Source organism: Python bivittatus, unplaced genomic scaffold (assembly GCF_059951505.1).
Source record: "Python bivittatus isolate LINGU-HERP-01145 unplaced genomic scaffold, Pbiv_v1 ctg000850_np1212, whole genome shotgun sequence".
Classification (NCBI taxonomy): Eukaryota; Metazoa; Chordata; class Lepidosauria; order Squamata; family Pythonidae; genus Python; species Python bivittatus.
Genome location: NW_028277112.1, coordinates 41,230,435 through 41,252,752, shown reverse-complemented (window position 1 = coordinate 41,252,752; position 22,318 = coordinate 41,230,435). Strand labels below are relative to the sequence as shown.

The 22,318-nt window shown below is 41.3% G+C and overlaps 2 protein-coding genes across 2 annotated transcripts in view; both read left to right on the top strand.

Annotated features, from left to right (window-relative positions):
• The first annotated feature begins 657 nt into the window (after positions 1-657).
• Positions 658-15,333, top strand: FXN (frataxin). Its single transcript, XM_007439431.4, has 5 exons — positions 658-905; positions 3,763-3,860; positions 10,116-10,236; positions 11,515-11,612; positions 12,980-15,333. The coding sequence occupies exons 1-5, from the start codon at positions 753-755 to the stop codon at positions 13,134-13,136; spliced, it is 627 nt and encodes a 208-aa protein (XP_007439493.1). The 5' UTR covers positions 658-752; the 3' UTR covers positions 13,137-15,333.
• Positions 15,334-20,861: 5,528 nt separating this feature from the next.
• TJP2 (tight junction protein 2) overlaps positions 20,862-22,318 on the top strand; it is an 83,095-nt gene continuing 81,638 nt past the window's right edge. The window contains exon 1 of the mRNA XM_088130444.1: positions 20,862-21,017. The gene's annotated coding sequence lies outside the window, so the exon portion shown is untranslated. The remainder of the gene's footprint in view (positions 21,018-22,318) is intronic.

The following is a 22,318-nucleotide window of genomic DNA, read 5'->3' as shown; positions in this document are numbered from 1 at the left end:
CTCTGGTTAGGGCTGTACGTTGAGCCACAGAACATGTAATTAAAAAGGTGGCTCAAAGGTGGGTCTCCACTGCCTCTTTTTGCACAATGCACAGAATGACAAATGAGCCAGCCACATTTTAGCCCAGCATATTGAAAAAAGACATGTTTACTTTATGGTTCAGTGCCTGGTGTGAATCCAGGCAACTGGGATGAATAAACCATCAATCTCTTAACCATGTGTAAACATCTCATGTAAACACAGCCACTATCTGCACAACATAATTGCACCACAATTAACTCAATAATCCATTTTGCTTGTGTGTTTGCACAACACAACCAAGGGTTATGCTTTCTACACCATGGCTTATGGCATAGTGTGTTTTGTAAACCCTGCAAGCTGTGGCTCATTCCATAAATATGGTAAATCGGTTAGACAGTGATTGCGACGGGTAATCCGTGACCGAAATGGTAACTTTCTCTGTATTATGGAAAAGTTCTATGTCATGTATGTCGGCACGTAGCAGTAAAAGACACAGAGCCCATCCAAGGGGGGGGAAATGCCCCCCCAAAAGACGCCGGCCTGATTTCCCACTTGGAAATGCCAAATGCCAAAGCACCGCGGATCCTTCTCCTGCGTGCGCTCTCGGGCACCGTAAGAGGGCAGCCGCGTGCCTTTGCGCGCTTCCTCCGACCCACCGCCCCCGTTCTCTGTGGTTTGGAAGGGCCACCGCGGCGAGAAGCAGGGCCTGGACCCGACGGCGACCTTGCAGCATGTGGAGCCGGGGAAAAGCCTGCGCCTTCTCCGCAGCGCTGCCGCTCGCGGCCCGCCGCCTAAGCAAAGGCGTGGGCCGGAGGAAAGAGGCCGCGGCGGGGTCCCTCCCAAGAGTCGCGGCGGCGGCTTCTTCTTTCTGTCTCAGCCAGCCGGTGAGTGTGCTTAGCGGGCGTGCAAAGGAGGGCGGAAGGAAGCCTACAAGGACTTGCGCGGATCGTCTTTTTTGGGGAAAGGAGAAGGAGAGTGAAAGGAGAAGGTACGCCTCGGCGTGGGCCTTGGCGGAGGATCTGAACTCGCTTCCCGCCGTTCTCGGCCAGACAGGCGCCGCCTCTGTCGGGAAGGGATTGCCCCGAATCTGCCCAGGAGAGGGAGCGCGCTCGACTTTCCGCCGCGGCGTTTTTAGGGCGCGAGAGGCGAGAGCCGCCCTCGTCGTTCAGCCGCCGCGGGACTTTGAGGGGCAGCTGCGGGCTCTGCAGCCTTGTCATACTTCTCTGTGATACGGCTGGGGAATTAAGTCCTTCGACGAGCCCAGTGCATAACTTAGGGTTTGTTCTCCGTAGATTGGTGTGGAAGCCACTGATAGTCTGAAATAAAAAGGCCATCAGTGTTCACCTCCTTCGTCCATGCAATGCCGTGGATGGGGAGGGAGGAAGAGGAAACGCAAGTTTCTCCACATGGGCGTTGAAGTTCTTGGAGGGCAAATGTGATGCCTTTCTAAAGGCTGACGAATTCTCCTGTACGTGAATGTTGAAACAGGTAAGGGACGGTGTGGCTACCTGAGAGGCCAGAGGCGCCATTAAGTAGTACTACTTGTTTACAGTAATGATACGTTGCCAATCCAATGGGCAGTTTTGAATGATGTTCAAGAATCAACAGCCTTCAAGAAATACTTTTATATCCGTGCAACATATGCATTTTTATTGCTTGAGCTCAATCATTATTTGCACTAGGAAAAGAAATAAGCATAGTTTATCGATTTCCATAACTTGTGCTTAAAGCCCAGATGGACATACCTAAGATTAAACTCCATTGCATAGAATGGGATTTACTCCTGAATAAATATCCATAGGATTAGTTTACTTTTATATTGGTTGAGGGGTTGTACCTTTGCTTTTTCACTCTTAGGAGCCCAAATTAGTTTCTCAGTTTGTATAAGCATTTAAATATTTATATTTATATTTATATAAAAGAAACAATGGTTCAGTAACCATCCTACTATGCTTGGAGTATTTTCATAACCCTGGTGTTTTAGTCTGTGCACAAAGCAGAGTGATCTTCCTGCTGTTCTCCAAGATACGTTGACTCCTAGGAGTAGTGGCAGCAATCCCTTTAATCTATTACATGAACACAGAGATAGTATCTGTAAAGTGGTGCAGGGCGTTTATGGTATAAGAAAAAAAGAGAGTTCCTGGATGATGAGAATACTTTGATCTGAAGAGAGTCAGTGATGCATATGTAAGTAAAAGGGAAGCTTTTTATGCCCCAGAGCATGCTGAGTGTTTTAAGAGCTACACAGTTTTTCAGTATGTCAGTGCCTTTATCACTTTGTGTTCTAACTAGTGTCATAGTCTCCCACAAGTAGAGAAGTAGGAACTCAGGAAAGGAAGATATCTCTTAAGGCTCCAACTTTAGAGACCTCAACAACTTCTCCTGCTGCCCCTTCCTTTTCTGCTGTAAGAAGAATCAGGTGGCCCAGAGAGAGGAAAGGAGGAAGGAAGGGATGGATTTGATAGTTTGTCTCTCTCTGCTGCCTCTCCATTGCTCAGTTCTCTCTGTCCCTCTTCACCAGAGTGGTCTAACTCAGTTTGGTCTAAATTCTGTTTGGATTTTGATAAGAAAATGAAAGAATAGGTATGGGACTGAATCAACTCCGTGGGGTGTGATCTATATTGTTACTGGGGAAAAAAATGCTACCAGAACTTCTAGTGCAGGGTACACATATATATGCAAAAGATCATTCTCATGCCTTTATAGGATAGAGACCTTTCTGTGGTCAAGATGGGGCAAGCCAAACTCAGTCACATGACTCTTCTTTCTTCATGTACCTAAACAAATCTCATGGAGATAGATCTCATTGATATAACCAGCTCATTTGTTCAGAGAGCGCTACTTCTACAAAATGCATTTGATGTAGTTGAGACTCTCTAGGTTTCATTCATGTGCTGTTCTGCCAACTCGCTGTACAGCACTAAAAATGACCCAAACTCCATTTCTATTGTATTTTCACCTGTTATATTAAGGTTCTTTGGACACACATCATTCGAGTGCAGCTCCCCCCACCCTAAGATATTGACAAGTTAATACCTATACTTGTAAGGAAGGATAAATAAGGTTGATGTGTTTAAATAGCTGAAGATAGATTTAGAAAAGCCAGTTCAGATCAACTTAAGATTCCATAGACACTTAGGAGCTCAAATGAATTTGCAAGCAGGATTAAGGAATAAAGAGTATTGTTAATCATAATAATACTTGGTATCACCATGAGGACAGAAGGATCCCATCTCTAAGGTTCTGTTCATATTTAATGCATCCTGTTAAGGAGCATATTCTGTCATTTCATATCCTCACATGCTGCATTTTAACCAAGATTTTTGGCTTAACTATGGCATCTGAATCCAAAAACATCATTTGGGGGTTTGTTGAATTGATTATCAACAATAAATACTTGATGCAAATAGTTTGCATAATCCCTTAATTATGACTATTTGGGATCTGGATGACATGGTAAGCTTTGAATCATGGTTAAAATGCAGTATCTCCCATGGCATGAACTAGAGCCATGCTCATTTACCAAGCTCAGTTTTGTGTGTCCTATGAACACAACCTTGAAATCATGGTATTTACTTCTAGCCTTCTTTAAAGCAGTCTTCCTTTAAATGTCTCAAAATACAACTCACAATTTTTTTTGACCATGCTGCCTGAGAATTCTAGAAGATGTAGCCCCAACCCATTTGCAGCTCACCACTTTGGCAAAAACTGTGCTTAAGTTGTTTGAAACTTTTTTCACAGGATACTCATCTGCAATTTTTAGACCATGTTCTGACAAACAGAGTCAAGAGTATTCAGCTTATATTTGAAAGAAGCACAGGAACTCTCATAGACAAAAGGTATGTTATATATACAATTAATATATTGTGTTTTGTTTTTTTCAAAGGCTAAATTAGTGAGCAAGACATCTGGCATTTCAGAGTTGGCATTAACCAAAGCCAGTGCCCATAGTGATTAAGTGCCATCAAGTCAGTGTTGACTTTCTCAAAAATGATCTGTCCTCAATCTGGCCTTTTAAGTCTCTCAATAGTGAATTAATTACTATTGTAATTCAGTCCATCCAATTTGCTACTGATCGTCCTCTCTCCCTCTACTTTTTTTCAGCATTATGGACTTCTCAAGGAAGCTGGATCTTCACATAATGTGTCTAAAATATGATAGTTGAGCCTGGTCACTTGTGCCTCAAGTGAGAACTCTGGATTGATTTGTTTTGTGGTCCATTGTTTGTCTTCCTGGCTATACATGGTATTCTGAAGTCTTCTCCAACATCAAAGTGTTAATACTCTATTTTGCTTCTTCAAAATGCAGTTTTCACATTCATAGAATTTCACAGGGAAAACCAGTGCCTGCATCATTCTAATCTTTGTAGGTATGGACACATCTTAGCATCCAAATATCTTCAGGATCTTCATTGCTATCCTTCCAAGTGGTACTATGGCATATTTCTTGACTGCTGCTTCTTTATTGTTGATAGTCAATCCTAAAAAGCAAAAGTCATCCAGGACTTCAGAATCTTCATTGTCAATTCAAAGGCTTTTTCCTGTGCTAGCTGTCATTGGTTTGGTCATCTTAATATTTAATCTTAATCCCATTTCTTTCCTGCTTCTTGACTTTAATTACCACAGCTTACAAATCATTTGTAGTTTCAAAGTAGAATCATCACCATACCAAAGGTTATTAATGTTTCATCCTTCAGTTTTAAACCATGCTCATCTTCTACCAATACAGCTTCCCTCAAATATATTCAGCGTACAGGTTGAAGAAATAAGGAGAGAGTATACAGCCTTGTCCCGCTCCTTTGTCCACTCAGAACCAGTCTGTTTCTGTGATGGAATGTGAAGGTGGCCTTGGAAGATGGGAAAGAGATGCTGCCTAGGGAATTATCAGATAAAAGAGAAAGGAGTCTGCAACAGGGTAATGGTCAAAGAAAGAAACTTAGGAAAGACCTGCCCTAACTACTCAGGTGGTAAATAGGGAGGGCGGGAGATTTGTGCTTTCAGACTTGCAAGATTGATGTCAGCCCTCCCGGGTAAACCAGACAGGAAACAAGACTAGATGAACTAATTCTATTTTATTGTAAGGCTACATTAACAGAATCTTGCATGTCCTTTCTTTTTTATCTGATCGTTCCCTAGGTGGCATCTCTTTCCCCTGTCTTCCAAGGCCACCCTCACATTCCATCACAGTTTCACCATGTGTTGTCCAGACTGGCTTTCTGTCACATGTATAGATTTTGCACGTGAGAGATTCTGGGATTCCCATTTTCCTATGGACGTTCTCTAGCTTGACATGGTCAGCATAATGGAAGGCCTTTTTGTAGTCAATGAAGCACATACTGACTTTTTTTTTTGGTATTCTTTGACTTTTTCAATTCTCCAGCATACACAAGCAATAATGTTACTTATTCCTTGGCCTTTTCTGAAACCAGTTTGAACTCATGGCATTCCCCTTTCTACATAAGGTTCTAATCTGTGTTGAATGATTCTAAGCATTATTTTACTAGCATGTGGAATTAAAAATGTTGCATGATAGTTTGCACAAACTATTAAATCTCCTTTCTTTGGTATTGATATGTAGATTTAGTTCTTTCAGTCTGTTGACCACTGTGGTGTTCTCCAGATTTGCTGACATAGTTTGGTTAGAACCATTCTTGATTCTTCTGTTACTCCCATAGCCTTGGTAATGACTGGAATGCTGATCTAACTTCTAATACTAGTAGTTCTTGTAAGCGGGGGATATCTTCTAAGATATCTTGGATGTTGATGTACTTACTATACAAAATTTCAGTATACTCCTTCCATCTTTGTTTGATCTGCTTTGAATAAGTTACTGTCTATTGGCATCCTTTAGCATACCAGCTTTGAGGTTGGAACTTCCTTTTGAGTTTGGAGATCTTTTGGAAAACATTCCTTGTTTTTCTGTATCTCTTTCCATTTCAATGTCTTTACAGATGTGGTAATGCTGCTCCTTGCTCTTCTAAGAGCTCTCTAAAATTCTTTGTTCAGTTCCTTTCTGAGAACTTTTTCTTAGCTTTTGCTTATCTTCTAGGCAATTTCCACCGTCTGTTCTCACATTCAGTTTGGTTTCTTCTGTTTCTTGGTCTTTGGCAATATCTTTTCACATTCATCATAACCCATTTTTTAAATTGAATTCCACAGTTCCTCTGGCTCCCTATCAATGAGGCTCAGGATTCCATAGTTTTCCTTGAAATGGTAAGTATATTATCAAGATCATATAGTGGAAACTGGCTTTGTTTTTCCACTTTAGCCTGGCTTGGAGGTTGCACAGTAACAGTTTGTGATCTGTTCCACAATGAGCCCTCACCATGTCTTTGCTGTTTTAAGTGAGCTCTTCCATTTCCTTGAACCAATAATATAGTCACTTTGGGTTCCCTGTTGCTCCATCTGGTGATATTGAAGTCTGTTAGCAGTGAAGAAATCATTAGATTGGCAGAAACTGATGATTCATTCTTCTGTTTCATTTCGGTTCCCTAGGTGGTATAGTTCAACTACTTTTTCCTCCTTAGTATTTCTAACATTGTCTTTTCAGTTTCCAGTCACAAATAGCACATCTTGTTTGAGTTTTCTATTGATTCCTGATTGAACTTGACCCTAAAACTCATTCTTCTTCTTCTTCTGCACCAGGATCATAGATCTGGATAACCAACATATTAAAGGGTTGCATGTAAAATCTAATTGATATTATTTGATCATTAACTGCATTGTACCTAAATACTGTCTTTGTTATAACCTTCTTGACCATGAAAACAACAAGGTTTCTTCTTTGTTTTTCATGTTCTGAGTAGTAAACAATATGATCTCCTGACTGAAAGTAACCAATTTCACTGTTTCAATTTACTGATGCCTGAGATGTCAATGTGTAGTGGGATTCATTTCATTTTTCATTGTGTTGAGTTTTGTTCATGCTTCTTAGGTTTCGTGTTCTACTGCATTCCTGTATTTATAGCTTTGGATTTTCTTTTCTCTGCATAGTAACATCAGCCAGTAGACTTTTCAAAGGATTTAATCAGCCCGTGTCATACAGTGGGGCAAAAAAGTATTTAGTCAGCCACCAATTGTGCAAGTTCTCCCACTTAAAAAGATGAGAGAGGCCTGTAATTTTCATCATAGATATACCTCAACTATGAGAGACAAAATGGGGGAAAAAATCCAGAAAATCACATTGTCTGATTTTTAAAGAATTTATTTGCAAATCATGGTGGAAAATAAGTATTTGGTCACCTACAAACAACCAAGATGTCTGGCTCTCACAGACCTGCAACTACTTCTTTAAGAGGCTCCTCTGTCCTCCACTCGTTACCTGTAGTAATGGCACCTGTTTGACCTTGTTATCAGTATAAAAGACATCTGTCCACAACCTCAAACAGTCACATTCCAAACTCCACTATGGCCAAGACCAAAGAGCTGTCGAAAGACATCAGAAACAAAATTGTAGACCTGCACCAGGCTGGGAAGACTGAATCTGCAATAGGCAAGCAGCTTGGTGTGAAGAAATCAACTGTGGGACCAATAATTAGAAAATGGAAGACATACAAGACCACTGATAATCTCCCTCGATCTGGGGCTCCACGCAAGATCTCACCCCGTGGGGTCAAAATGATCACAAGAATGGTGAGCAAAAATCCCAGAACCACATGGGGGGACCTAGTGAATGACCTGCAGAGAGCTGGGACCAAAGTAACAAAGGCTACCATCAGTAACACACTATGCCGCCAGGGACTCAAATCCTGCAGTGCCAGACGTGTCCCCCTGCTTAAGCCAGTACATGTCCGGGCCCGTCTGAAGTTTGCTAGAGAGCATTTGGATGATCCAGAAGAGGATTGGGAGAATGTCATATGGTCAGATGAAACCAAAGTAGAATGTTTTGGTCTAAACTCAACTCGTTGTGTTTGGAGGAGAGAGAATGCTGAGTTGCATCCAAAGAACATACCTACTGTGAAGCATGGGGGTGGAAAGATCATGCTTTGGGGCTGTTTTTCTGCAAAGGGACCAGGACGACTGATCCATGTAAAGGAAAGAATGAATGGGGCCATGTATCGTGAGATTTTGAGTGAACACCTCCTTCCATCAGCAAGGGCATTGAAGATGAAACGTGGCTGGGTCTTTCAGCATGACAATGATCCCAAACACACCGCCCGGGCAACGAAGGAGTGGCTTCGTAAGAAGCATTTCAAGGTCCTGGAGTGGCCTAGCCAGTCTCCAGATCTCAACCCCATGGAAAACCTTTGGAGGGAGTTGAAAGTCTGCGTTGCCCAGCGACAGCCCCAAAACATCACTGGTCTAGAGGAGATCTGCATGGAGGAATGGGGCAAAATACCAGCAACAGTGTGTGAAAACCTTGTGAAGACTTACAGAAAACGTTTGACCTCTGTCATTGCCAACAAAGGATATATAACAAAGTATTGAGATGAACTTTTGATATTGACCAAATACTTATTTTCCACCATGATTTGCAAATAAATTCTTTAAAAATCAGACAATGTGATTTTCTGGATTTTTTTCCCCAGTTTGTCTCTCATAGTTGAGGTATACCTATGATGAAAATTACAGGCCTCTCTCATCTTTTTAAGTGGGAGAACTTGCACAATTGGTGGCTGACTAAATACTTTTTTGCCCCACTGTAAATACCATTCTTATTCTGAAGGACCCATAGCATGTTGAGTGCCATCTGACTTGATGGACCCATCATCCAGCAATCACTTTATGTTCTTTCCCTGTGGTTTTCTTGGTAAAATACAGGAGTGGTTTACTTCTCCTATGCAGTATGAAATGATGTCTTTATTGCTACTAAAGTGATGATCCACCTCTGACACCTTCCTCTATTGCTGCTGCCTGATATTGGTACTTGCTTGCTTTAGCTGTGCAGCTGTGATGACCTTCACACCTTGGGTGACCCTACTGGAAGTATACACTGTTGGCGTACACTCCCTGTCCGCCTCATTCATCTGTCCCAGAAACACCCCCTGCTGTAATGAGGCAACACCAGCTGGGGAATGTTGGTTTAAGGAATCCTTAATTGAAACCACATGTCCTCACTAATTTAGTATACAACTCTTTTCTTGTATTGCAGCATTAATATTCTTAGCTGAGCTGCTCCTACCACTTATGTGACAGGCAGGATCAAATAATGTTTTTTTGTAGCCCCTAGATGGCAGAAGATAGCATCTTCCTAGTTTTTCAGTCCTATGTCATAAGGTTGCTACAGGAGTTCCTGGCTAAATTTTACCCTTTCCTTTCTTTCTCTGTTCGGCTTCAGAGTAAGTCCATTATTTTGTTTTCCTACTGGTGCTGGAGAGTATCCTTAACTGTTGCTCTGTTGTATATAATGTTCCATTTTGCCAGGAATGCCACCACCTTAGCAGCATTCTCCATTAATGATCTATTAAGCAACATGTGGTCCTTATTTTCTTTTTTCATGAGACAATGCAAGCTTAATTTACAAGTCTCAGCCAGAACTTTTGGCAGACGAGTCCTACAACAAGTAGTACATTGTTGGTAAGTTTGTTTCAGTAGTACTCCCTACTCTCAAGAACTGCTCTAGCAATTCTCAGTTAAGGATACCTTCCATCTATAATAAGACATTGTGAAGTTCTTTTTTCTACTGTGGATGGAAGGTATGCAGACCACCCCCTTCAATGAAGATAAGATTTTTTTCACTGGGGAAGAGAGTCATTTCCTTAGTATTGGTCTTTATACCTACATTTCTTCTGTCTCTTCCTCTTTCGGAGAGAGGTAATTGTTAGTATCTAATACACCATTTTTATATGTTATCAATTTTTGGAGAAGTCCTCAAATAATAGGCTAAGATTTCTTATATCAGGTGACTGCTTAATTCAAATGAATAGAAATGACTCAACGGTGTGTCTAGAATTAAATCTCAGCTGATTTCAGTCTTTATGGTCTATAAACTTTTCCCCATCCTTTATTAATGAAATTTATGAAAAGTTTCCAACACTAGCTATTGACAGATATCTTCAGGTAGTCTGGACTTTTTCCCTCTGAGTGTTCATATTCTCTTCCCCTTGTTTTCAGCAAGTAAATTTAAGTGAATCTTTATTCACATGACTTTTACAGCTCATTAGACGAAACCACATATGAAAAGCTTGCTGAAGAAACACTGGAATCGTTAACAGATTTCTTTGAGGATTTGGCAGACAAGCCGTTTACTTCTGAAGATTACGATGTCTCCTTTGGGGTATAATGTTGTTGTTCCTTTCTCTGACATTTCTTTGTAAATTCTAACGTGTTTTCAGATAGAACATTTAAAAAACTTCCTTTATATGTTGTTATTTATGGCTGTAAATATTGGAGATTCTGCTACAGTTCCAGAATTCTAAAATTATTATCTGAGGCAGTGTTTCTCAAAGGCAGTGAAATCACTGGTCAGCTTTCTTCAGTATGAGCCCTGCAGATATATTGCAGTCCAGTGTAATTCTGAAAGCCATGCTTACTTGGAATCAAGCAAGTTGAAGCCCAACGCATTAGTGGGCTTCAAGTTGAGAAAGGCTATATAGGTGAACAAATGCACATCTTTAAAATTTGCTCCATCGTTTGGAAACCTTAAGCAGCATACTATGTAGGTAGCACTGTCATTCCCTACTATTGTTTCTTTAACACCCCTCAGGCTCTTAGCATTAAACTTAAATTCAAATTATTGCTTCATTTAGTTCCTCCTGCATAACTTTCATGATTCTCTGTGTCACAGAATTTGCCTGGAGAAATATTTGCTCTTGTCACAGTTCAGCATTAGCATTTTTTCCCCAGTTCAGCTGTTCAGTTATAGTTCTGGATTGAAGTTTTTGGGAAAGCGTGACCAATAAGACATGTAACACTGTTTTGGGTGTATGTGCACATTTCTTCTCCCCTTCCCTGTCATATTGACTAGGTACTTCCAGATTAAAGTCTCAAACACATTGTTTTATGGGGACTCCAGACAATATTATTTGACTTCTGCAATGCTTGCATATTTTCCCACTATTTGTTCTTTTTTTCTAACTGCAGAAAATGTGTTAAGGAGTAAAAGGGAAAAAAATTGCACAGTGGTCATTAATTGTAGGAGGCTGTCATCTGGAAGCACCTATTTTTCTCTTCTAGTTTGATAATTATTTTTACTTAATGGACTGGTTGTGTTGTGAGACCACAAGGTGGCATACTTGGGAAAAATGTAACAAGTGAGATGCCATTTTATGTTTTGCAGCTGGGCAGATATGAGTGCATTTACAGTATATGTGATTTGAAACCAGCGTGTATATTTTGCTAAAATTCCTGGAAGTTAATTGATACAGACAAGGGTGATAAAAGCATAAGAGGGAATTAAATGAAGCAAATAGTTTCATTTGATTGAAGTGTACCCATTTAACAATGATATGATTGATTCTTCTAATTACTGAAGTAACCTCTACTTCATATCTGAAAAGCCTCTTGCACAGTGAGATTGTTCATTCAAAGTTTTTTTTTACTTTTTATTCTGTAGAATGGAGTACTAACAGTGAAACTGGGTGGAAACATGGGAACTTACGTGATCAATAAACAGACACCAAATAAACAGATATGGCTTTCTTCTCCAACCAGGTGAGTTGTCTCTAAGTTACAATGATTTGGAAATTTGTAGTTGAACTGAAACATCTTTATGCATTATTCATTTATTACATATCATTCTGAAATTTCTAAATCAATATTATAGAATTTCCAGATTGTCCAGGTTCTGATACCATATTATAACATAAATCCCCTGTTTAGCACATAGCCCAGGATTTTCTGGTGGTCTCTCATCCATATACCAACTTGAGCCTGCTTAGCTTCCAAGGCAGGTGAAGTCAGCTAAATGCTACCACCTGCTAATGCTTTTGTTTTAGCTGAAAGACTATCGATTGGGTGTTGTTTGATTATGGAAGAAGTATATAAACCATCCTTTGATTCTGTAACTTTCAGTAAGTTTTTTTTGTGTTCTAGCCATACAAATTGAGTAAATAAAATACTGAAGGTAACTAAATGTGTTGTTTCTTCTGTAAGCACACAACATTCAAATGATAAGAGTGTGTCAGAAAACAGTACTAGCTGTCAATTTCTATTCTAGAAGAGCACCTTAGTTGCATTTTTTTTTTCATAAGGATGTCCTACTGGAATTAACAATGTATATTTATGCACCAATGGTTGTGGTAATCATAAACAGAAAGCATTTGTATGTATGTAAAACTGTTGCTGACAAACATTTTTACAAGTTTGTTGCTCAGTTAAGTACACATAAAAATAACCAAGCAAGCGGATTCAATCCAGCTATACAATTAGATTACATACTAATTTTTGATACCAAGTGACTAAAAGAAATCTGTCCTGCATTAAGTGACATATGAGAGCCTTAGGAAAATCCAACTGTATTTCCTAGAGAGAGGTAAACACAAGTGTTTTGCAAGCTGCATATGTGCTGAATAATTCATATTGAGCTAACTTTTTAAGTTCATACTGTAGAATGAGTGAAAAAAATAAAACTTCACAGTGTTTAAAAAAAAAAACACTAGTAGGCTTCTTAACAATATATTTGTTCAAACTTGGGTGCTGTTGCAGATCTTATTCAAACTGTAGATTGCCAGTCTGGACAAAATGGTAAATTTTAGTTTGATTATGCTAGAGAGAGACGTCAGTTGTAAAGCAAGGAAGGAAGAGGTGTGTGCCATGAGTATAATACAATGGTGTAATTCCAGAGTATCCAAAGGAATGTGATGAACTTGAACTGTATAATCAAGAACTTGTCAGGTTTCCTTTCTTTTCTGCTGTTCTACAGAATATAGAGTAGTCTTCTCACATTTTAATCATGGTTAATGTGTGAGTTCTATGAGTTAGTGTGGACCTATGCTTTTATTTTATGCATTGTTCCATTGTGTTTTGCAAACATTTAAATTTTAGCCCTCTTCTAAGACTTGTGTCTTAATTTTTCACAGTGGCCCAAAGCGTTATGACTGGACTGGAAAAAACTGGGTCTATTCTCATGACGGCATTTCTCTTCATGATCTCTTGTCAAAGGAACTTTCACTTGCATTAGAAATTGAACTGGATTTATCAACTTTAATACATGCTGGAAGACAGCATAATTCTTGATATCTATAAAAATCCAAAGACATTGAACTTTGATCTGTTGCTTTCATCCTACCATATACTAATTTTAATATGTTTGTCCAAATTTAAATTCTCAAAACATTTGTTGTTCAAACCAATTTTATTAAGCACTAATGGAAAAATATATATATATTTGTCTTTGGCTTTACATGTTTTGGTTCTTTGTCTTGTGTTGTAAACACAACAGTGCATCCTAATTCCTTAACCAGAATGACACTGGAATTACTACTGAGGACTACTATTGGAACTATGCCAACCATAAGCCATGCTAGTTGGGAATGCTGGGACCTGTAGTCTTTAACATATTTGGAAGGTACTATGGTGGTAAAAGCCGCATTACATTATTTGGATACATTAATACCACCAGCATTATGAAGATGGTATCAACTGTAGAAGTGTGATATTTGCATGAGGGTGGCCAGCCAAACTGGATGCTTTTGCTGCATTCCATTATCATTAACTTGTATAATAATGGAAATATTCAATGGGATTTGCATATTCAAGTGGTACATCCAATATATCATATTACACCCCACCATAGAATGCCAGTGTATACCACAATTTCTCAATAGCTTTTGATAGTCCTCCAACAATTCTTATAAAAGTGAATCTAATTAGTGGAATATTTATTTCTTTAAATAAGCAGACTAATTGAAATATTATGCCTACCTATTTCATGTATAGAATTAGAAAACCTGAATTTATGTTAACCTTGAAATGAGTGGAAAATATTTAATAGTGAACTACATAGAAAAACTATGGGATTAAGTGCAACATTTTCATTAATTTAATACAAGTTTAGATTTTAAGATGGGTTAAAGAAACTAGGACTGTGCAAAGCATTTGAAAGAGGTGTTTTGCAAAGCATGTTGCTGTGACCAGAAGACTTCTGAAAGTGTTAAAGCAGCCACATCCTTTGGAAGGCTGTCATGGCTGCTTCAAAAGCTATCCAATTCATTGTCCTAAATTACAGACCTAGAGAATATTGTATAATCTCTTATTCTCTAGCTCAGAGATAGGGAACTTCAGGCCCAATCTTGGGTTGACCTATAATTTTCTGAGGACCAAATAACACCAAAAGGCAAGGGCCAGGCTTCCTGAAACCTTATTTATATATGGCTCTCACAGAGTCACATTGTTCTCACTTGGCCTTTCCTGCTGGGGTAGGCAGAGGAGGAGCAAGATTTACTTGCTTTGGAAAGCCTCCCCCCCTTGGTGTGAGAGGCAGACCCAGGCTTTGGACAAAGAACAAGGCTTTTGTGGGACCTTCTCAACTTGAGAAGGACCCTTGCAAGCCAAATTCTGTCCATAGATTGGGGGCTGCTGTAGTTATGTACAACCCAAGAATGAATGCAAATTTGAAACTGAACTCAGACAAAAGTGAAATAATGATGGTTAGCACTTGACACCTATATGGGGTCGAGGTGGCTGGCTTTCACAACATCGGGTTTTCTCTAATTAGTCTCATAGCCTTAGTTTGCTCTTTATCTCATCATGAAAATTGCTTCCAAACTTTGGATATAGCAAAGAAGATTCATGTATTATGAACTTCTTCTCTTAAACTCTGACCTAGTTTTTATAGTTCTTCTGTCCTTCAATCATCGTGTCTTCCAGCAGTGAGCTAGGGTGGTAGTAAGGTATATAAAAAGTCATTCTTCCATAAGTAGCATTATAATGGCTTTCCAAATTAATAGAGTTGTGCTATAGGGGTTGAAGCAAAGAGGAATTTGGGTTATCCCCCCCCCCTTTAGAATCTAATAATTTTAAATTTAATCTAATAATTAAGTGAATAGTTAAAAATTGTCTAAACAGGACATCTTTTTTTTAACTATTGTTGTAAACCCCGAGTTTAGCTCTCCACGTTTCTTCTTAAATGTACTTTTTAAAATATTTGCTGAGACTTGAATTGTGTTCATGCTTGCCTGATATTTAAATTACTGTGTACAAGGCAAAGTTCAACAACAGAAAGGTAAGTTCCTCCCCCTCAGTCTGCATTTGTTGTAAAGAGTACACTGGGATCTATTGTTTGCTTATCATAAAAATGCTACAATGCATTCTAACTTCTGGAGTTCTGCATTCTCTCAAATGTTAGAAATGTTAAATATATCTTCTGGAATAGAGCACTTTGGATTTTTATTAATATTATTTGTCAGATCTGAACATGAGTAACATGAAGGAAGTTGTAGGGAATTGGAGGGAGCCTCAAGATTTGCAGAAAAAATAAAAACTATGGGTGAGAAAAAACCTCTCAACAGCCCCATTAAGAGTATGATCATTCTCAGGGGCAATGAATGCTGACTGTCAAAGGAAAATATCCACAGTTCTGTATCTCAGACTGGGGATGAACATTTGTGTCCAAACCCTACATAATGTTCTATTTTATTGACAATATAAGTGAGATCTTCAGAATTGCTCTTGATTCCTAGGTTGCAGCAAAAAACAAAACAAAACACTTTGTCTCACAAATGAGTCATTCAAATAAAAATGAAATTGCTACTAAAAAGAATATACTGTAAGTGGATTTTGATTATCGGTGTTTAACATCAATGATATATTTTGATATGTACTTTCAATAAAATGTGGTGCCCTCAGATCAAATTACTTTCTAATGGTGATGATGGATACTTGTGTGATAGATGTCCGAAGTACAGGTTATTGTACCAAACCATGAGCACTGAGCAAGCACAATAAGAGGAAGTCTCTCCCAAGGAAACTTAATCTTACTAAAAACAAGCAAAGGAAGAAGAAAACAAAACCTTAAGGTACAGTGATTAGTTGATATGACTGATATTATAGAGTAGATCTGTGACAGTATCACAGTGTCCTTTGTTCCCCGAGGCATCCAGACATTCTAGGTGAGCATGTAGAGGGAAAGTTTGCATAATACCCATAAAGAAACACAAACACACAAAAGTTTCTATGTGTGACCTTGTTTTATAAAATGGAAGATGGGAAGAGCGTGTAGGTGGTCTAATTTGTGTTAAAATATAAGCTTGTGGCTTCATGATTTACCAGTGTCAGCCCTTTGAGGTAAGCCAGGACAAGAAACACTGCACAGATTCCAGTAATGCTACAGGTAGTCCTCGCCTAATGACCACAATTGGGACCAGAATCTCGATCATCAAGTGAAGCGGTCTTTAAGCGAGACGCCCACATGATTGTTTTCCTCAACGACCACAATCCGGCACTCCCAGTTGTGGTCGTTAAGTGAACTCCCAGATCATTAAGCGGATGGCGCGAAAGAGCTGTCTGCTGAAAGATTTCAGCTCTGCGTGGAGCTGAAATCCTCCTGCCAGGCAGCCTTTTTGCTCTCAAACATTTCTAAAGCCCACTGAAGGGTTTGCCCTCTCCTCCATGGACAGAGGGGAAATCCTTTGTGGGGCTGGAGGAATCCTCAGTGGACGGAGGGGGAATTCTGAAGATTTGAGCTCCATTCCTGACACTCAGAGATTTCCCTCCATCCCCTCTGCTTGCAACCGTCCCTGCATTGACTTTCTGGAGAAGCCAGCAGAGAAGATTGCAAATGGCGATTGTATGATTGCGGGGGGCACTTGGCAATTGGTTGTAAACGTGAGCCAGTTGCCGAGCACCTGAAATGCAGCCATGTGACTATGGGTGGGGTGTGTAATGTTTTATGATGGCTGGAAGTGCTTTACAGGCCATAAAGCACCCTTTCCGAGGCTGTCGTAACTTCGAACCGTTGTTAAATGGTCGTTAAGCAAGGATTACCTACACTTCATTGTTGAAGGGTATAATGTATTAACAGAATCTTGACAGCCTGTCCAAAACCTTCATGCTCCCCATTTTAAGTTCATGGCAGAGCTGTTCTGAGTCTCTATGTCACACTTTCTACTTTCCCAAGGCTGAGTAATTGGTTTACTCTTTGTAAGTATAGACTGGGAAAACAGAAGACCACCTGTTATCTGCACAATTCACAAGCATGAAGGAGGAGGTGATATGGTTATGTCAGCCCTGGATTAACCATTAAGCAAAAAAGCATGTGCTTAGGGCACCAAGGGAAGGGGAGGCACCACAGAGTTTTTTCCCCTAGCTATCATGCTCTTAACTCTTTCGCTACCACACTCAACTTTAGCTTTCAGCACTTACTGAATGTCAGTTAAGCAATGGAAGAGCTGAGGGGCACCATTGTTGGGTTGTGCTCAGGGTATCAGTTGGCCTTAATCTGGCCCTGGTCATGGCTGATGATTTGCTCAGCTCCATTTGGTTTGGCAGGTCTGCTGCAGAATGTGCAGTTGTATTCAGTTGTTGGGCTCCATAGCTCTATTTCAATGCCCTTTTAGCAACGGAGACCAGAAGCTGCTTCCACAGCCATTTTCAGAGGGCGATAGTTGCCTTTAAATTAACCACTGGTTAATTTAGCATGATAAATGCTACCATGATCAGACAACTTCTGCTCCTGAGTAGCAGTCTGTTACATGCTCTAGTGTGTGTGGTGGGGGAGACGGTGAAGTTCATGAGGCTCTTTCACAGCATCTAAGTTATTCTGGGAAGGAAGCTGACTGGTCTCATTGCCATGGCATGTTTAAGGTAGGCTGTGGGGCAGCACTTTTCATACCAATATCCTTTCCCCCATCTTAAGATGGGAGGGGAGGAATGGGCTGTGGTGTTGCTATGTGGGTGAGCCCACAGGGGTAATTATGATATAAAGTCATCTTAGTGTACCTGCCAAGCCCATCCAAATGATTTGGAACTTGCCTTTAAAAAAATTATATTGCTTGCTTCTGATAAATCCTTAGCAACTTATCTTAAAAAGCTTGACATGATGCTAGAAATGGGCCGTGAGACCATCTATAGGCCTTGATACCCTAATCCATTGATCATTTCCTCTTTGCAAGACCAAGAGAATTGGTTCAGTACCAATTACTAAGGGGAGAGTTTGTGCCCTGGCCAGTTAAACAGTTATGAGGTAGATCCACCCAGAGCATTGTGCTTCCTTCTTCAGCAGACAGCTTTATTCCCCTCATTACAAGGTACAGTGGTACCTCGGGTCACGAACACTTCTGCTCACGAACAATTCGGGTCACGAACAGCACCGTTCGCAAAATTTTGCTTCCGTTCGTGAACTCCGCATCGGGTGACGAACAGGATCCTTGGCCATTTTCCCTGCTGTGACATGTGATCCTGGCTTCCTGTAGGGAGGGGGACTCTCCCTCCAAACAGTAACCGCCTCCCCACCCGCCTTCCTTTCCTCCACGCCAGAAATTGCCTCGAGCAAGGTTAGTGTTCTCTCTCTTCGTACTGTACTGTACTTTGTTTCATATTTTTGTGGTTTAAAAAAAAAATACATATGGTTCAGAACGGATTAACCGTATTTACATTGAACCTTATGGGAAAATTTGATTCGGGTCGCGACCAATTTGGGTCGCGACCAGAGTCGCGGAACAAATTAAGTTCGTGACCCGAGGTACCACTGTATCTGTTCTGTGCATTGCAAGGGTTTGTATCAGTCGTGCTTACCACCTGAGACATCTGGGACACCCTTAGATGTGGTGCAGGTTCACTAGCAGCATTAATGGAACTGTGGGACATGCAAAAATGAGAATGGAGGTCTGAACATTACTATAGCTTTACAAAGCAGTTAGAGATCCTCACTAAACAGAGGCTGAATCCTAAGGAATACAGGTGGTTCCAATAATGCACAACTGTATGACTGTTTATGCAAGTCCACTGTTATTAGCTGCTTGCCTTTTGACAGATTTAAGAACAAATGGAAGCTGTGTGGGTATACTACCTAGGTGTCTCACCTAAACATGTCAAATTCAGACTCCATCAGGTATCAAACCTGAACCTTCATGAATGTGACTGCATCAAGTAGATTAAACTTAAATGGCATGAAATAGACTGAACTGCTCCTCACCCTCTTTCAGCAAATAGAATACAAGCTACCACCATTTGTTTTGCTGATATTTCTGTGAGGAATGACTTGGGACTTATAAAAGTAAAAATAATATCTTTGAGAGATTTGGATATTATAGCTATCAAGGGTACATGATGGGGTTTATACCATGTCCTAAACTGGATATTTTGCCTTAGTATATATATGTGAACTCAATCATTTAAATTATGTGTTGTCAACAGAAGCACACCACTCCATCACTCAGACTGTATTCAAACATACTAAGTCAAAACATAGTTTGCTTGTATCTGATGTATCACAGTGGACATCCAAATCTTTTGCCTAGGAGGTTACAGAGGTATGCGATTATCCCAGATCTTCAGACACATTAGCTATGTTTGCTAGACCCACCATGTTATAAAGCAAAGTCAGCAAGTATGGGCACGGGGATCTGAAATGTACGACGTCTGGAATTCCAAACCCAGAGTCTGTTACCTACAAATGCATGCTCATTCATTAACTTTACATTTTATTCGGCATGTTCTGCCTCCACAGCCAGCTTACCACAGAAGTAATGGGTAACTCAAACTATTATTTGCTTTCTTGATGAGATTACATTGGCAGTCACTCAACGCCAGCCAAGAGTTATACTTTTCTTTACCCTTTGGCGTTCACCTGGATCCTTACAGTCCAAATTTGATTGCCCTAAGAGAGTCATTTACAGGCTGAACCAGTCTTGGAAGTCACACCTGTCTTACACACTTGGCCAACCCCGTTCCCAAGATAGTTTCAGCTATGATCTGTGCTATAGCCAAACGAAAGCAGCACGATGACGAAGCCCCGAGAGTTACCACTGACTTGACTTCCTTGCATCTATCATAGCTTTGCTTTGAACCGGTATTTCCTGATCCAGAGTCAGGATGGCGGAATGAAAGAGAACGGAGAGAAACTGGGCTTACTTCTGGCCAGCGCGAAATGCTGGAAGCTCCTCCTTTGAAGGCCGGGGCATCAACAGTCAGACTGCGCTTTAGCTACTTTTTCCAGCAACGGTTCAGAGACTGTCTCCGCGCTATGTTGAACTAGCGGGGCGTTCGCTGGGATATACGTGTCTGCACTTCCGTGTGCCGTTCAAACTCAGAAAACTCGACTGAGAAAAACGTGGCTAAAACACCCGGGGGTGCGCACGGCTAAAATAGGGTCAGCTGCTTTGTGGTTCAGTGTGTCTTGCAGGGATCTAGCCCGAGTGGTGGATCAAAGTCTCCGAAAAGGCGACCCAGCAGGACTCTGGACAAACGGTTAAATTAGCAGTGGCGGTGTAGTTCGGTAACCGGAGCCCCTGGACTTTGTAGTCCTGCTTCGACACCTCCCCCCTCGTAATGCCAAACCCTCTGCTGGGCTTGAGGGCACCTCCTACGTTTTTGGTTGTCCGAAGCCCCCAACTTCTACTCCGGAGTCCTGCTCGAACGGCGCCGCCTCACTGTCCAATCACGTCCTTGGATCCGGGCAGTCCCCTCCCCTCCGTTCTCTCTCTTTCCTTTCATTGTTCGGTTTGCCTTGATCTGCATTTGGAGAGCGGTTATGCTAACTGTGTTTGGGTTGCACAGGTGCGTGTGCGCCAGTAGGCAGCGGCGTTTCTTTCTCCAGGCAGGGGCCTCCCGAACTCCTCCGGCTGGTGCCCGAGGCCTCATCCTTCCCTTTCGGGAGGGAGGCGAGCGGTGTAAGCGCGCTTACCTGCTTGCTGCAACCGAGCAGCCGCGCCCTTGAGAAAACGCCGCCCCCAAGGTTCGTTTTCCTTCCTCCTCCTGAAACAGGAAATTGCCTGACTCAGGAAAGATTCCAGAATAGTGCCTACCCTCCCTTGTCCCAGGCAGCTTCCACCTCAGACGAGAATTCAGAGGCGCGGCCTCTGCTTGGATCGCTTTTATATCTCTAGGTGCTATTAACACGTTCCTGCGTCGTCTTCCAAGTGCCGGGCAATTTTCCAGACAAATTATTTTCTACTCCAGGTAACTATTTTTTCTCTTATCTATTGGGAGTGTGGGCGTATGCTCCGTTTTTTAAATTGCCCTTTTAATCTTCACTGCCTGCTTCCCTTAATTGAATTTTTAGACGCCGCGAAACGGCGAAGAGCGCGCGCGCGCGCGGTACGGAAAATCCAGGGCTCGTATTCTAAGCTCTTTCTGCCGTCCAGGCGAGCGCGAGGGGGTCGAAGTACCGCGCAGTTGCATAATTTTAGTCCGGACTGAAACGCCCTCTCCCCGCCGTATTCCCGCACCTACTGCAAGCCACCCTACCGGGGGCGGGGGGAAGGGGAGATGAATCGCTGTTATCTTCGAGGTTGGTACTCGCAGCTCCCAAGTGTGAGGGCTGGTAAAGCGTGAATCCGGTTAGATGGAAGTTGGTCGTTTTTTCCGAAATGACCTTTCCGGGGTTGTATACAGTGGGATGTTTCGTCTGTTTACACCTGGAGTTCAACCTTGAGGGGGGAGGGGGGACGAATCAGAGAGCGAGTTCCGGGTGAAAGTTTTTTCTGCTTGGAAACGTCTGGTCCTGTAACTCCAAAATAGCATTGTCCGGACTATGATAAATCCTAGGAAGGAGTTAAATATGAATCCGAATGGCCTGCGCTGGAGTTTATACCCTCAACGATCGATTGGTGCCTTCCTGCCGCTTTCCCCTCTTCGCTTTTGGTTTGTGGGTGTGTTTTCCCTCTGCCTGTGCTTTGGCGCTGGCTGATTGGGGGTGGCGGACTCCGTATTTTCCCGGCGGAAGGGGCGCTGTTTTCCTCCTTCGCTACTGAGCCGTAGCCAGGTAGGGGAGGGAAAGGAAAGGTTTCATTTGCAGATCGAAGTTTCTTTAACAGAACTAAGGACCTACATGTTTCTATTTCCAGCTTGAATGCTTTTAGGAAGGAAAGTGATACTCTGTAAGGACGTGAAGGAAGGTGATACGGTACTCCGTAGGTGCTTGAGTTGGCCCTTTGGTGAATTATCGCTTGTTTGGAGAAGGGTTGAAGTTGAAGAGACTCATGGGAGCTTCGTTATCCTGAGGAAACTTTATGCAGGAAAAAAAAATATCTCTGAATTCCAGCCATGCTTGAAATGACACATCAGTACTACAATAAGTACTTCAAAATTCCTGGGTTTGAGAGAGATCATTTCCTGTATTTCTTAGAGGCTGTCAGAATAAAACTCCAGTATGTTTCACAAAGGAAATAAAACAACACCCTGTTTAGCTGCAAATTGTTCTCTTGTATCATCTTTGCCTGACTACTTCGATACTTCTGAAACATACTAGTTTTTCCTTT